At 36.1% G+C, this 18,082-nt stretch overlaps 1 protein-coding gene across 1 annotated transcript in view; it reads right to left on the reverse strand.

The window, feature by feature from the left end:
- RYR2 (ryanodine receptor 2) overlaps positions 1–18,082 on the reverse strand; it is a 332,243-nt gene that overhangs the window by 77,570 nt on the left and 236,591 nt on the right. The window contains exons 61-66 of the mRNA XM_068395937.1: positions 17,315–17,379; positions 15,276–15,397; positions 11,921–11,970; positions 6,766–6,826; positions 5,163–5,401; positions 1,749–1,830 (exon numbers count right to left, since the gene is read on the reverse strand). Coding sequence (XP_068252038.1) covers positions 1,749–1,830; positions 5,163–5,401; positions 6,766–6,826; positions 11,921–11,970; positions 15,276–15,397; positions 17,315–17,379 — 619 coding nt within the window. The remainder of the gene's footprint in view (positions 1–1,748; positions 1,831–5,162; positions 5,402–6,765; positions 6,827–11,920; positions 11,971–15,275; positions 15,398–17,314; positions 17,380–18,082) is intronic.

The following is an 18,082-nucleotide window of genomic DNA, read 5'->3' on the forward strand; positions in this document are numbered from 1 at the left end:
TTAGTTGAAAGCAAATGACCCAAAGTCATCATAAGAATGCCTTCTGTTCTATTACTTTCAGCTTTACTGACTTTATAATCTCTACTATTAAGAAAAAGCTACTGAATAGATCAAGAGACTAAATACAACTATCATTTTATTTGAGTGATATAATTTCCTTTTTCTGAGAAAGAGTAATAATCAGACCTCGGTCTAGCATGAAAGTCAAGTTTTTCAGAGAGTGGAAAATTGCTTCTACTGATCAATAACTCTGAAAGTTTTGCACAAAAAAATTGCTCTAATCTCTTAAAATACATGACAACATTTATTTGATAATCAAAATTCCTTAGGTGTGTCAAAACTGGAAAAAGTCTGTCTCTAGGAAGGAGTAACTGATCCCCTGTTACTTCACTTGGGTCCTTTAGGGGACATTTAAAACTATTCTTTCTGATTTCCAATTGAGTTGATCAGAGCGGATTTTAGATACATAAGAAATTCTCAGCTGCTGAAGCTGAGCCACACACATGACAGAAATCTAGTATTCCCATGAACTTCCAAGTACGAAAAAAAAAGGCCTCCAAACTGATCTTGTCATTCAACAAGATTCATCTTCAGTCTATAGTTTGTCTCATTTTATGAACTTATATTCTTTCTACATCTAACTCCTTAAACTTGATTTTGTTAAATCTATCTTCATTCCCATTATTATTTATTCTGTTTGCTCCTTCTTCCTTTTCTTCCTTTTCATTAGGTCTTCATAAGCAAAACATACATCCATCACGTATACCTACAAAGAGCATGGTACGTGCTTTTCACGTGTGATAATGGTTGTAGACAACCATACACAAAAATTATCACTTAGACTGACATATTTCATCTTAACTACAAACCCCACATCTTTTATTTGCCAAATACCAAAACCAATTAATTTTATAACCCTTATGAAATTACTGAGACCTGGTTTTCCACAGATGTGTATTTTGTTACTTACAAATATTGTTCCCCACCTTTCTTCATAATGTTTTCTATGATACTGCCACCAAGTAAGCAAGAGTATGTCATGGGGCTGGTCTGGAGTTATGCACAGGTTGATTTGCTAGACAGTGTACAGATACATGAACTTCCTAGATTACTGTTGCCAATATCTGAAATGTGTAAGTTCTGTTTAGCCTTTGCTCCGAACAGTGCTAGTCACTACAGGGCAACTATTCAGTTTTAAGAACTGAATTATCTAGGTACCTCTATTTTTGGCTGAATATGGTTTACACAGACCAAATGCAACTTGGAAGAAGGTTACCAAATACACAGATGCACAAAAAAGCAATTATAAAGCCTCATTTCCCTGTGTAATTGAGCTAGAAAAGAAGTAGTGTTGTATGAGTGACAAATTAAATTAAGGTAATGAGAAAGAAATACACATCAGAATTAAACAATATATAAGGAAAAATTATAAAAATAGCTGAGATGAATGACATTTTTACAATTCCCCAGTCAAACTTCAAATCAAGTGATATTTATTGTAAAGTCAGATAATTTTATTTGTAATTTTTGTTTTAATTACGAAATATATTTTGACAAACATATAATGCAACATTTTAAGTGTATTATAATAAATGCAGCTGCATTCCACTTAATATCTGAGCACCATTTTTCTCTCAAAATATCTTTCCAACAACAGTCTCTTCCTATATTCATTTCTGGACTGAATATTCATGAAACTAAATATAAACACAAATATTAAAAATAGAGGAACACTTTTTTCTTCTTACCGCTCTACATAGATACTCTTGCTGGTTCCCAGAGCATATAAACTGGCCAATATTCTGTAACAGGAGACCTGAACATCTTCCACTAAAGAGAAGAAAGAAATGACAAGTATGAAGAGATTTTTCTTTGCAATACATTTTTGTAGAATTAAAATACATTTCTTTTGACAATAACTGAATTAATATTAAGCTATCAAAGGCAATCCACAGAAATAACTGTCTAAATACAAAAAGTCTTCTGACCACTGAGCGCCATAGTTCTGAGTAAAAACTTCCACTTACTTCAATACCAAGTTACCAGCTAAGACAGTAAACACATTTCACTAGTGCACTAACTTTCTGATATTAATGGCATACCAACTCTTTAAGGATAACATCTAATTGCATAATCTGAGAACTTACTAATTTAATAGCTACAAAAAATGTGTAAATGAATCGTTTCCAGTTTGTCTGTAGCATTTAAGAAAGTTTCATGGCAAATCAAATAAAGCGCTGAAAGTGAAAAATATTATTAGGGAACAAATCGATTTATAAATGTAACACCACTGTATAAAATACATTACAAAAGAAAGACAATCATGTTAAAACACATATTTAATTCTTTTAATCACAGTTTATATTTTTTTAAAATTTAGACACAGATACCAGTTAATAGCATGTACTTAATTTACACTTCAGACTGACAAAAGAATTTAAAAAATCCTTTAGTCCTTATGAATACTTCACCAAAATATGCTTTGAAATTATCAAATGTTTCAGTCACAAAAATGTGAGAATAATCTTAACATCTGTTTGAAAAATACATTTCCAATGTAATCTGCAGTAATAGTGTAACAACAGTGTAAGTACTCCCATTCTTTCCACATATATTTTTTTCTAGTTTCTTCCACAGTGCTAATACGCAATGAAATGTTGGGAGTAAAATAGAACTAAGACTTAATCACAGAATCACAGAATCACAGAATGTTAGGGATTGGAAGGGACCTCGAAAGATCATCTAGTCCAATCCCCCTGCCGGAGCAGGATTGCCTAGACCATATCACACAGGAACGCGTCCAGGCGGGTTTTGAATGTCTCCAGAGAAGGAGACTCCACAACCCCTCTGGGCAGCCTGTTCCAGTGTTCAGTCACCCTTACCGTAAAGAAGTTTTTCCTCAAATTTAAGTGGAACCTCCTGTGCTCCAGCTTGCACCCATTGCCCCTTGGCCTGTCAAGGGATGTCACTGAGAAGAGCCTGGCTCCATCCTCGTGACACTTGCCCTTTACATATTTATAAACATTAATGAGGTCACCCCTCAGTCTCCTCTTCTCTAAGCTAAAGAGACCCAGCTCCCTCAGCCTCTCCTCATAAGGGAGATGTTCCACTCCCTTAATCATCTTTGTGGCTCTGCGCTGGACTCTCTCTAGCAGTTCCCTGTCCTTCTTGAACTGAGGGGCCCAGAACTGGACAGAATACTCCAGATGCGGCCTCACCAGGGCAGAGTAGAGGGGGAGGAGAACCTCTCTCGACCTGCTGACCACACCCCTTCTAATACACCCCAGGATGCCATTGGCCTTCTTGGCCACAAGGGCACACTGCTGGCTCATGGTCATCCTGTTGTCCACTAGGACCCCCAGGTCCCTTTCCCCTACGCTGCTCTCCAACAGCTCTGTCCCCAACTTGTACTGGTACATGGGGTTGTTCTTGCCCAGATGCAGGACTCTACACTTGCCCTTGTTATATTTCATTAAATTTCTCCCCGCCCAACTCTCCAGCCTGTCCAGGTCTCTCTGAATGGCTGCGCAGCCTTCTGGTGTGTCAGCCACTTCTCCCAGTTTTGTGTCATCAGCGAACTTGCTGACAGCGCACTCTAATCCCTCATCCAAGTCATTAATGAATATATTGAATAGAACTGGTCCCAGAACCGACCCTTGCGGAACTCCGCTAGACACAGACCTCCAACTGGACTCTGTCCCGCTGACCACTACTCTCTGGCTTCTTCCCTTCAGCCAGTTCACAATCCAGTTAATGGGCTGTAAGAGCCTACAAAATAGTGCATCAAAGGTACACAGCCTGGCTCTTTACTATACTGTGATTTTATTTCAGATCACCTTGGAGTTGAGTAGTAATACTCAATGTAGTAATACTCTTAGGTTCAAGCACCAGATCAAGATGCTTGTCATCAGAGTAGCACAAATAAGATAATCTTATTCTTAACAAGATGTAAAGAGAAGTTGTGTGTAAGAAAAATCAGCCTTTCCAACTATGCTCTAGACAAAATAAGTAGGTACAATTGAAATTAAATATTCTTTCTCAGCTTATGAATTCTAAATTGGGTGTTTGACACTAGTGTGATGTATGTAGAATAGCTGATTAAGAATACAAACTTAAGTAATAAAGTATCAAAGGATAATTATTAAGTTCCAAAACCTGGAATACCAGAGATCAAAAATTATACAAGGCATGAACATGCTGATGCCTGGAAAAGTGGTTTATGATGAACAAGTGATGTATGTGAACCCCACAGATTACTTTTTCTGGACATTGTCACAGACTCCTGAATTTTACAGAAATAATTTAATGAGAAAAGTGGATGTTTACATCTCATCACATTCAAATCCATCAATACAACTCCAAATTTTCAAAACCAGTTCTCTTAATGCTATTTTAAGTAATACTTTCCAGATTCTAAAAAGAGAAAAAAATGTAATTCGGTATTTTTTTCTTCCAGGTCCTTCTCTCAGTTATTTCTATAACTGTTAGCTATACAGAGCAGAATTGCGTCCTTTAGTGCAGTCTGGACAGCAGAATTCCTGTGGAGTTCCTAAAATATATAAAATTAAAGTTTTGTGTTGCAGACTGAAAAATTTTGTCTTGCAGAGACTGTTTGGGACAATAAACAACACTGAATCTGACATAATCAGAATCTCTACAGAAACCTCCTATACAGTCTCATACACACTCCCTTCTCCGGTGCCTGAATTCTTCAGGAGCTCCTTCTGCTTTTCCTTAGGATCTAAGATGCACCTACCCAAATTCCCCGCTAACTGAAACTGAGTCAAGGTGCATGTAGAAAGAATAACAACATTCTCACAGTATAACCTCATTTACAGACAGAGCAAAGACAAATTAACTTATACAAAGTAACTTTTCACACAAGAAAAAATTCACAGTAAATCTATGGCAGTGTTATAAACAAAATCAAGCCTTCTGACTGTCTAATCACAGCCACATCTGCTTTAATATTTACACAAAGTGCACTAAAACCTGCAGACTGTTCTAGGTCAATTACAGGAAATGTTTGATTAAATCAATGACAATTTTGTCAAAATGACATAGGATTTGTCCTTCTCTAATAGAACTGAGAGTCTAGTAAAATGTTTGCTACATGACACTACAGATATTTTAGTAGCATGACACTTCTAAATAATACATACATATCAAATCTTCCCCAAACTGGTGCTGTCCAATATGCTCAAATAATGAAGATAGCACTGGCAGGAGAGCAACTGTGGTATAATTAATGATTTGTGTAACTCCCTTTGGTTGGTTTCTGCTGTGTGTAAACTGGCCTTGCTTAAGATTTTCCATTGTTTTCTCCAGATCCTCAGCAGCATTGTCCAAAAATGCTCTCAATGCCATCTTAACAGATTCCAGACCAGTTTTCATCACAGTCCTGTATATAGAATGCGAAGAGATTGAAAAAGAATATTCTATTAGACAAGCATGGAATAAAGCCTAGTCTTGGCTTATATGAAATAGACAGTAAAGACTCAAAGAAAAATCTTTCATCTTTTGATATTGTAAAATCTTCTCATAGCAGAACAACCTACTGAAAAAACATTTCATAGGTATCCTGCAGAACACAAGGATATTTTATCTGTTTTCCTGTTGAGAAAATAAAGTCCTTTTAAATTTATAAATTAAGTAATTCATTTGCCTTCAGAGGGGAAAAAAACACCTATCAAAAAAGAAGAATGAGTAAGTCTGCAGTTTATGACTCTAGGAAGAGAAGAACTATCTCAAGATAGAACTCAGAAAGTCTTCCTAACCATGACAGTCTTATTTCTGCCTCCAGAAGGGGGGCATCGGAAAGGAATGAGTAAAAACAACCAGATCTGTTTAAAATTCAATAAATAAATGCACTGATTACATAACACCATTATCAGTTATGTAATGATATAATCCAGGAGAATTATTTGCTTTAACTAGCTCAATTACAGAGATCCTTTGTTTAAGGAAAGTGTCCATTTAAGCATGCGTGAAATAAATCCAGGTGAAGTTCTTCATAAATTGTGTAACAGTTCAGTTTGTTTGTTTTACAGAGTGAACACATACAGTTTCAATGGCAGTATTTTCAAACATTCATGTAACCTCCATGAATCCCCTAATCCCTGTCTGGATCTATTTTTACGTCTCTACCAAGAGCTGAATCGGTGACCTCCACCTGTATCTGCACTCTATCTGTATGATTGCATAGAGCATGGACAATTTATGACAAAAACCCAAGATACTGCAACGTGATATTTCAAGACTGTCTCATCCATAAACCTCACAGGGGCTCAAGCAGCTCAATTTAACTTAAAAGTACCACTGAATTGGATGTAAAGGGAGTTTTTTGTTCAAAGTAGACCCTGAATTAACTTTGCAATGAAGACACTCTATGAGACAGATTTATTGCACTCCATGTGCATTTAACTCCTGAATTTTTTGATTAAACAGTGTGAGCAAAAGAATAAAACATTTCTAATGTTATTGTGTTTTTGGGACAGTCACATGATTAAAACCAGATGAACTAACAGCCAGCAGTTCCTGGACACCATTGATCTGAACTGAAGTTGAAAGTGTAACCTACAAATATTGTCTTGCCAACCCTTAGTAATTACCTAGTAATTAACCTACTTTGCAAAGGAAATTCTTCAGTACTATAACTTCTTGAGTTTTAAAATTCTGTAGCCTTACACAGGTAGCCCAAATGTGACTGCACATTATTTTCTTAAGTGATTTTCTTTGTACTTTAGAAAATACATTCAGTATTACCTCGCATCCAAGGTCTGGCCCAGTATGTGAAGACAGTTGACTATTGATGTTGCATCATTTCCTAAACAGAGAGGAAAATTATCCACCAATTAAGCTGAGCACACCGTATAGCATACCTACACTCTGCTAACTGTATCTCTGCTTTTAATGAGAGTAAATGACACAGCAGAAGAACAACTGAACTTCTGCATAATTTTAACATTCAAGTTAAAAAACATGCAGTTTGTTGTCTTAGCCTTGTTTATACAAATGCAGTAACTAAAGGCAGTAAAGCATCTCTCATCAAATAGCTGAGGCAGTCAAGATGGAAGCACTTAAATGTGGGGTTAATTAGAGCTGCAGTGTATTGTCTGGTTTTAAGTTCTATAAATTTTGCTTTAGTTGATTCAAGTTTATCTGAGCATTTATCTTCCCCCTCTCAGTATCTTAAAAGCTGTTAACTTTCGTAAGCTGCTATTGCAGGAAAAGAACATATATATAAAATATCATCAAAAAGGTTAGCTCCCTGGTGTTACTAATAGGCTGCAGCCATTCATAGCAGCATCAGGTGTGGCCCACATGAGTAACAGTCTCTGACATAATATGCATCTCCCATAATCAATTATTTTTTTCACACTTATGTATGTAAAAAGAGAACTCACACACAACATGCCTTGTATGCATCATTACATCCCAAGGTGTTGCCATGTACAAGACACCTCTAAGTTCACTTTTTAAATCCAGGACAGATTTAGGCTACACAAATTTGACCCACAGCTTATTTAATATATATATATATTTTTCTAAAAAAATCTAAATCTCTGCAAAAATGAAAGTACTTTTTCTTGCTTCTCTATATATTTAAAGTTTGTCAATGAAAAAAAAAAAGAAGAAACAAATTGAATGTTTAAGGTAAGATAGATTTCTGAAAATACTGTCATGTGAATACAGTGTACTATACTTTCTCACTGGTGGTTATTTTGCTTGAAAAACATACAACTAAAATTAGTAACTGTTTCAGTGAAATAGAGATTTTAAAATATAAATTGCAAGGAAGGAGTGGGAGGTTTATTGCAGCATTGAGAATGTTGTTCTATGCTATCAAATTAGGAGGTATTGTGGTGCTCATCTGCAGTACATTAAACAAACCTGAACAACAGCTGCCGCAGCTGCCCCTAGCCCCACCCTCTTTCCACTGGCGGTCATGCAATGATATAGTGAGCAGATGAGAAAGCTGAGGTGGCCTAAAAAAATCCTATCAAAAAGAACCACCCCAAAAGATTAAGTTTTTTGTCAGCTCCTATTTTTTTCCTTACACTTTTACTGCTCTGGTGATATGAATGCCAGTGCTGATGAAGAAGAGAGTGCAGGACTGTGCTAATGACAGCAGGGATGGAGGGAAGTACTCAAAGCAACCCAGACTTAGTCTGTGGATTAAACTGTCATGAAACAGTATCTTAACATTCATTGTGCAGGTGTGTATATGCTGCATGCTACAATGCAGTATAGAGATGCCCACTTCAGTTCCCTGAAAATTTACATTGGCAATCTACTTATACCATGTAGACACATTTCAAGAGCCAATACCAGGAATCAGGTACTTCATATGCTGCAACCAGATGGAAGGGTCAGAAATTCATCTAGTTATTCTGAAAACCAGACAAGATTAGGCATATCCCTGTAGCAGATACTACAGTGTGGTAGTTTCCACAGACTGGGATATCAGAGCAGAATTCAGTGACCATGATAAATGCAGCCTCCTTCAATCTAAACTGGTTGACATATTAGAGTTTGGCCACTTTTATCCATGTAACACTAAAAACAGACTTTCAAAATTATCATGAAACTTCTTGTCTGGAATGTGTCCTTCAGGCAGGATTTGTTACAGAATCTTAGAAAATGTAACTTGCTATGAAAGACAGGTTTAGGTTCAGTGGAAATTCTGTGACTTGCTTTTGTTCAATGTCATGAATTTAGTTGTTTTCACTGTGTTTCTAAAACAAAAACCCACAAAAAAAGAGTATTTTTTTAATATTTTACCTTAAAATGGCACAGTCAAAACTCAAAAAGAATCCTTTTAAATTGAACATTTCAAGAATCAGTTTGCTTCCAACCTGAGGTCAAAAGTCAATTTCAGAAGGCCATCTTTTTTTTTAACTGAGTTATGAAACCTAAAATGAGGTGTTCCCAATGAAACTAGTTTTATTACTATTGCCATTATTTCACAGTGTATATAGGTACCTTCATTGAATTAAAAATTTTTTTTTTTATTAAAAATGTTCTTGGTTTTCAGAAGCCTGAAAACTAGATACAAAACACTCTGATGTAGAAATGAACATGCAGTATATAAAATTCCATTACATCATGAAAGGGGAGCAGGTGATAAGTACAATTCAATAGGACAAAAACTGAAACAAGAGCTGTTCCTTAAAGGAACTCTTCACACAACTCAGAATAATAGAGGCTGGACATATGCAAATACTAAACCACATGGGTTCAAGAGGTTTTAAGGCTAAAAGTATCCCAGGACCTAGTATAAATGTTAGGTTGATGGTTGGATCACCATTCAGCATGTATTACAAATGCAGTTGATCCCATGAACTGCACAACTGAGTTTCTTTAATAATCTGAGGTGTAGTCCTACATAATTTAGAAAGCTGTATTATTATATGAGGAGGGAAGAACTGTTGCTGTATTGCAAATGTGCTATGGATATTGATTCCAGGATGCCTCACTGGAAGGACACTTAGAAATTCAGGATGTCATTAGACAGAGAAAGCCTTCTGTTTCTTTTTAGGAACTCCTCTGATTAATTTCTCTAAGTTTCCAAAAACGAGTGAGCGAAACCGGCCATTTCTTATCTGATGTCTTATTCAGCTAATTTTTATTTCAGATTACATGGGTCTGTATTAACAATATGAATGTTTTTTTCAAAAATTACTTACATACTTATATAGAAAGAATGCCTTACTGGAGATTTAAACAACATAAAAAGTGAATCAAACTAGTAATATAAATTTGTTTGTTTAATTGAGAAAATATAAACTCACATGCTCAATTCACCAAAATTATTCACTAAAAACTTTCAAATTCAGCCCAATAATAATAATGAAAGTAAATCAATATAGTCTTACTAATGCTCAGCTACAGCTCTCAAACAGTAAACTATTGGGGTCAAAATCTACTTTCACAGTGTAAAAAAATAATAATTCCATGCTGAATTACAATTCCATAATCTCAGTGACACTCTTAGATATCAAATGCAATTAACTGTTTAGGTTCACTCTGAAAGACTTGCATGCTTAATTTCCCATTTTATCAGGACTTGTATACACAGCTTAAGCTACATGACTTTTTACTAATGACTTTCATACATGCAGGTGTATCTTCAGAAGTACCATACAAACTCCCAATATAAAACACCTATATAGCAAAACTAGATAGCATTTTGCTATTTGTTATAGCAAACTCCCCACTATCCATAAAGGTTATTATTGAGCAACTCTTGCTCATTCAAGATGCCTCCAAAACGCACGAATAACTTTCTAGGCCCCAGCTGTGCTCAGAGGCTGTCCTCATGAGCATTTTCCCCTCTTCTAAACAGGCCTTGTCTTTGCTGGACTAAGTGCAGTTCTTTTGATCAGGTTTTTTAACATGATGGAATTCACTGTCAAGGTAAGGCAAACTGTAAGGTGACTTTGACTTGAGTTAGTAGGTCCACAGTAAATGACCATGCTCCAGAGTCTTATGATGACCTTGTCATAACTCATAGAAAAATTACAGTACACTTCTGTGTTGGCATAAAGATTTTGTATTGTTAGTTACACTAGGAAAAGACTTAAAAAACAGACTGTAGCCATAGTGAATACTCATCTGATCCCATCTGATTTATCTCCTTCTACCACTTGAACCCAGCCAAGCAACAGAAAATAAGCAAGCTGAGACATGGAATGGAAAAGATCTTTTCTTTAGTACTAAAGAAAGTTACATTGACTTAGATTTTGAACTTCAACTGTTACTCATTTTAGAAAAAAAAAGTCAGAAAAACAAATTCACACAATAACGAAAAAGATTTGCAAAATTTTAATAGTATACCTGAGCTAGTTCATTCTTTGAAGAAACAACCTAGGGTATAAACCAGAGCTTATGGGTACGTTTGTGACATACTCCACCCTTCAGAAAAAGCTGCAACAATGCCACACAGCTGCAGAAATAACTCCATTCCTCCTATGATCTTTTGGCTTTACAGGCAAATCCACTCAGCTCATCCCAAAACATATTTAAAAGCGATATCCCAAAATAACTTCTGCTCTTTCTTCTCAGTTTAATGGTTTTCATAACGGTCTGTAAGCTTTTTAAACACCACACTGCTGCAGCAAGTGAGCTCCTTCCCTTCAAATTGAATGAAATATGTAGGAATTGAGTTAGATGCATGTTATCTTCATCAAATTCTAATTTGCTAGGTAATAACCCAATTAGGTATGTTCACGGATGCTGAAGTTTGCAATGCATCCATCGTAGTACATCCTATGCATATATAGCTTCTATTTCAACTATCCTATCATCATGGCATAAGAAAAAATTTCAGAGTAACTGACTGTGCCACACATTGCATATGATGTATGCACTTGATACAGACTTCAAATTTACTTCAATTAAGTGATTTTCACATGGCATAAGACAAACACCGAGCTGCTGCTAGATTGACGTAATGCCAGAAAGATAGTACACATGCGTATGTAGAGTCAAGCACATCTGGGAATATTTAAGGATCTCACAGAACATAACTAAGCATTTCAGCCCACTACAAATGTTCTTTAATGACTTTCCAACACAAATGTGCAGTTCTGATGCTCTGTTTTTCCCAAGCAATTTAGAATAAAATAATAAATTAGTAATTATAATGAACTCAGCAAAATTCTTTGGTAGGATAATGAAATCCAGATATTAGTTAAGACACACAGAAAACTAAACAAAAACCCCCAAACTGATAACTACAAAAGCTTTTTATTCCATCTGATAAATTCTGTGATCTACCAGTCTAAACGATTAGTGATCTGTGAAGACCGTGCATTTCAGCCATGCAGCATACAACAAAGCAGCACATAACACAATGCAAAAATGGCAAAGAAAATCAAGTGATGGCCATGCTAGTATTTGTCAAGGGTCTCCTTACCAAACAGTGAAATCCTATGCCTGACAAGAACTCCAAGTTTGCAGAACAGGCTGAAGACAAAAGAAAAATAAAAGAGAAGAGAAGGGAAAAGGAAAAAAATAAGGGGGTGGGGGGGGAGAAGAAAGAAAAAATAACAGCTGATATATGAGCAGGAAAAGCAACATGATGTCACGCAGAAAGAATCAATTATCTGAGCAGAATGTGGGACAGAGTACTAAAGAAAGAATTTTTAAGTGCACATCCTTAACAAACATGGTTAAATAAGCACATATTATAATTAAAGAAACAAAAAAAAATTAAAAGCAAAGCTAATTAATATAAAAGCGTCCTATATGATAACCCACAAGGAAATAACCATCAAAGATTTAAGAAGTAAAATGTGGTCAGTGTGCTATTCAGAATACCACTGACAATTTGAAAACAAAGGGTAAGGAAATCAGATTAATTGAAGTGTTTGATGGCAAATGTTTAACTAGTCCAATTCAGATCTTGTCATCTTGAACAAAGTGAGAATTTCTTCTCAAACACGTTGCTTTTTAAACATACGTATGAGAAATAGCCTCTTACATGGTTAAAAAACAACAAAAATGGATATGGTCAATGATTTCATTTCACATTTGAATTACTTCCTATGCTGATGAGCAGTGCCCTGTTTAGAACAATGGAGAATGAAGTTTTGTGTTAATTTATAGAAGCAGGAGCACACTGCCCTACACCAAAATTGACATGGTCTTCAGCTTAGGAGGGGTTAGCTCAGTCTTCATCATCCAGTTCAGTCTGAGAATTTTCTCTGAGAGCAACATCAATTTTGGTGTTATTTTTTTATGCTGCAAAACCCCTCATCTGCTATAAATGACATGAACAGGAATCATGTCATTCTATTAAGCTATTTAATTATTAGGGCACACAGGCTAGTTATCAACCTCTGATTTAAAAGCAAAAGATACCATAAGCATGTCTGCACAGTTTATGGATGAGATCTGAACATGTTGTTCCATTGACAGATAAGAGCATGGTGCAAAATGGAAACATTTATGTCCAGAATCAGAACAGCCAGGTTAATGTGGTGTTGAATCTAGCTAATTATCCAGTGCACAGTGATCCACTATAGCAACAGCAACTGCTCTGTTTAGAAATCAGTCTGGTTGGTGCATGTTCAGGGATCTCTGTTCACTTTTTATTCCATGAGGCAGACATATACTATATATTCTTTTATGAGGATCCAGGTTCACCCAGTCCAACAGGAAAAGATGTACAGAAGCATGTTAGCATCATATAAATTTTGTGTGCATTCTAACAAAGACATTAAATAGCTCACAACCTTATTTTCTAACAAACACGTTACTCAACTGACTGTAGCATTCAGATGTTATGTTTTCACAAAGTCAGACTGAACCTATTATCTCCAATGTAATTAGTTTAGGTTAAATAAATAAATAAATTAAACAGTCCAAATGGCCAGTACTTAGATTGATGTCCAGAACTAATTTTATGCAACTGCAGTAGTACAAGGACTTGTAAGATGCTCAAATGGATGAGAAATGCAAAAAGCCCCGTCTTGAAGAGGCTGGTTACAAATAAGATGGAATATAATGCCACCATATTTCAGGAAGAGATCTGACCCATATTTGCCCACAAAATAGACCTGGATTTAATATATTTGCTGAACATGGAATGGTTATTGCACTTGTTAATACTGTCACTGCATTATCAAACCCAAAATTATACTCTTCCACAGCTTAATGAATGCAAGCGTAACTTCATTGGAAAAAGAAAGCAGCCAGGGAACTGCCTTTAGCTGAAGAAAATCCTACATATGAGTTGGCATTCAAATCTAAAGAGAAAACTCAACAGAAAGTCCCAAAATTCAGCTTTGGCAAACTCCTTACAATACTGTAGGGAGGGAAATAAAAATAATAAAACCAAAAAGAACCCCCCCCCCCCCCCCCCCCGCCCCCAAAAAAACCAAAAACACCACAAAAAATGTTGGGAATCTATTAAAATGTCCCAAAACTGCCCTTCAGGAAATGGATCACATAATGTAGTTTCTATAATCTTTGCATCTTGATAATTAAGAAATAAATTGCTCAGTAGCACTGGTTATAGCTATCATTCATCCAAGGTTTCCTTGCATGTGTTTTCTTCTCTGGCTGACACTTCTGGATGGCAGGTAACTCAAGTATGGCAGCAGCTCTGATCCTTTTGCTCGATTACATGTTCAGGAATCTCACACAGCTGGTCAGGAAATGTGCAGAAGTCTTGAATCTATGCAGCGTGTATACTGATATATCCATGTTTGAGATATTCCAGAAGTTTGGGGTTTATTGGCATGACTTAACAACTGTGAAAATACTGTTATCCAGGACATTACAGACAGAAAAACAGCAGCTCATAGAGTGGAAAATTATCTAGACGCATGCATTTTGATAGAGGTTTTTAATTCTTTGAAGAATGCCATTCAGCCAAGCTGCCAGATCAAATTAGTCCATGAGATGACACATGGTCGACAGTCATTACTTACTTATGCTTAGTATTTTTGCTAGAAACTTCACTCAGTATTCACACAATCTTGCAAACCCTGCATGTCTGTATGACCATCAGTTGGTTGTCAGCCTCAAAGAACAGCAATTCAGTTTTGCATGGTTCAATACCCAATAACAGCCAAGAAGGCAACCATGATACCTGTACGTTACAGGTATGCAGTACGTCCTGTGTGAAGCTTGTAGTCCACCTTACTGAATGGGAAATATGGGTTTCAATTCAATCAATCAGAAGTGAAATTAAGTGAAACCATGTCTTAAAGAGGTTGTCTAAAAAAATGGATAACTTTAGAGAAAGGATCAAATGGATATTTCTGTCATATTACTACTGTTATTACTATTTAGAAAACCAAAGAGCAGAAAGAATGCAACTCTCATTTTTGCTTTTTATGGTGGGTAGTAATAATGATACTCACTGAAACACAGTTAATAAGTTTGGCTTTTAAATCCACCACAAAATTTTGCAGGAATAATTATTTCAGTATATACCTACTTCTAACAGTGAAAACTGATACACAATTGTATAGCCTGTGCCACAGACTGTGCAACTGACACATTGTTACACATAATGCTAAATTTAAGTTCCTTGCATGCTAATATCAACAGCACTACCTTTAAAACACCATATAATCATAACTCTGTACTCCTCTCCATTTTATACATGAATTTTCCTAATAGGAAAAGAAAGTGAAAAAAGTTTGAGTGCTCATAAAAATATTTCTCTGCCTCCCACTTCTTACTTTCCCACAATCAACTGCTGCTGTTTAAATACAAAAGCACATAAAATAATATTAATGTGTATGTATAAGTTTTACCTTGTCACCATTTCTTTCTCTTTATTAGAGGCATGACCTCCACTGCTGAGAGGCCTACTTGCTGCAGATAAGAAATACAGGCGATGATTTTTAAAATACTGATCAATCAAAGGAAGCACAACCTGAAATTACATCAGAAAGAAGTGGTTATCTCAGGGCTTTCTTACTATGTTCTGTATTACTCTTTCTAAGTCACAACTAAAGACAGGAGATTTCAAATATGCTTTCTGCTTTAAAATCTCTATGTATTTTTTCTTTAACATCTATGCCTCTTTGAATTTATTTAGTATTCAAGGCACTTAAAATACCATCAGGAAAGGCAGCAGAAAAATTTTGCATTATCTCTAGGTCTTGATCTGTGTTTTTTTTAGGAGGAACACAAAGCAGGAAGTATAATTTCTTTTTATCTCACAGTTTAAGATTTTTCCAGTACCACATACCCAGACACAACTATTGATGTTCATGCCTTTTAATGTAGGTTTAAGAAACTCACCTACAACTGTCAGTGCACTAATGACACTTAATTCTAGATGTTATCAAATAAAACTCCCAAAACATCCTCACTCATTAAGGGCTTGTCCATACAAGTTTTCCTGTTTAATTCATGTGGTGACCATTACTCAGTGACCACTGAAGGTGTGAGGCAGGAGGAAATCCAAAATAAAGAGCCAATAAGAAAATCTGAAATTGCTTTCTTTTTGGAGCATGGTTCAAAAGAAGGTGGAATGCTAGCTTCTAAGTTAATGAACTTGGTAAATAGTACCACATGGAAGTACTTTAAGGTATCAAGATTACAATTTACTGCAAGGATATCAGGGGTAGAAAAAGCTGCAAACAGCTGCCTTTTCTTATTCACTAACGAATTCAAAAGGCACTTTGACTATGCAAACACCATAGAAACTTTTATGTGCGAAAGGTGTAAGCAGATTTTCTTAATTCATAACATGTAAAACCTTCTTGTCACAAAAAGAATTGGCCTGACAGGAAAGTCATGACTTTCAGGAAGGGAAAGTGCAAACTCCTGCACCTGGAGAGGAATAACCCCAGGTACCAGTACACACTGAGGGCTGACCAGCTGGAAAGCAGCTTTACAGAGAACCAGGGGGTCTCAATGGACAGCAAACTGACCACGAGCCAACAACGCAACCTCACTGCAAAGGCACCCAACAGCATCCTGGGTTGCACTAGATAGAGAGCAGGTCCAGGCAGGTGATTCTTTCTCTCTACTCAGCACTGGAGTAGAGAGAAGGGTCAGTGAAGATCTCATCTATGTGTATAAATATCTGAAGGGAGGGTGTAAAGAAGATGAAGCCAGGCTCTTTTTAATTGTGCTCTGTGACAGGACCAGAGGCAATCGGCACAAACTGAAACACAGTAGGTTCCCTCTCACCATCAGGAAACACTTTTTTACTGTGAGAGTGACTGAGCACTGGCACAGGTTGCCCAGAGAGTTTACAGAGTCTCCACCCTTGGAGATATTCAAAAGCTGTCTGGATATGGTCCTGGGCAACTTGCTCTAGGTGACACTGCTTGAGCAGTGAAGTTCGACTAGATGACTTCCAGCGGGTCCTTCCCACATCAGCCATTCTGTGATTCCGTGATGGAAACATCAGCATGGTTTTAAAACAAGGAAAGAAATAAGGAAGGTGACACTAACAGATACATAGCTGTGTTAATTCCAATAACTATAGCTCACATTTATCTGCCTGAAGACTGTAAAAGAGAAAAATCTTCAGAATTAGATTAAGGCAGTAACAAGAAAAAGTAGGGAGGTTATGAGTAACATCATATGAGTAGTTGCATATCATGGTGCAAGGAAATTATGAGAATAAGTATATAGTCCTGTAATTTTTTCACATCTACACTTCATCCTACAGTATTTTCGAGCTATTTTTATTGCTACTGTTTTTAATTAATAAAATAAGGAATTTAATACAGAAAAGTGCAACTATAACAACAATAATCATGTTCTCTAACAAATACTTTCTCACGTCAACTACTTACTACATTGACAAAGAATAAGCAAAGATATACTGTACTTTGGCAAAAAACTTGATTTCTTGTTCATATGGGAAGTGCTCTCCTTTGCCTCTGCTGCCACCATCTGCAGAGAGAAGAAAATTAAGCTCCCTGTCACATATCCTACTTACAGTCTAGTCTGCGCTTTTCTTAGAAAGTGTACACTATAAACAAATAATACTGGTCATCTTTAGATGTAGATTTGATACCACAAACAGTATACACACACTAGTTAAAGTGGCATTTTACGACTACCTCATGAGAAGAAAAGTTACAGCAAGTAAAATGTGTAAAGAACAATTGTCCAAATATTCATAAAAGTGTAGACAACTCATAGTTCAAAGAGACATGGATATTTCTGTGAGATGAAAATATGGTCCTATGTTTGTATTTTTCTAGTTATTGGTGACAATTTGTAAGCCTGAATTCAGATTCTAATGGAACACCTTTCTCCAGCTGTTCCCAGGAGAAATAGAATTAACAAATTTTTACTACTTATTTGTGGACTTTGTCTAAAGAACAAAATTAACGGTTAGAACTACCCAACTGAAATTAAAAATGCTTCACTTCCCCCATTACTATAAAACTCAAATAATCTTTACAGACATAAACTGGTACAGCTCCCAGACTATTTATCCTTTATTTATTATCTTCTTTTTACTAATCCATTGAGGGACATGAATGGCATTTGTTCCACCAGTGTGTCTAGTGTTTCAGTATTTGTTGATTATCATTCTTGCAGTTACATCAAATCTATATAATTAAGTAGAACGAAGCCATGATAATCA

This window comes from Nyctibius grandis, chromosome 1 (assembly GCF_013368605.1).
Source record: "Nyctibius grandis isolate bNycGra1 chromosome 1, bNycGra1.pri, whole genome shotgun sequence".
Classification (NCBI taxonomy): Eukaryota; Metazoa; Chordata; class Aves; order Nyctibiiformes; family Nyctibiidae; genus Nyctibius; species Nyctibius grandis.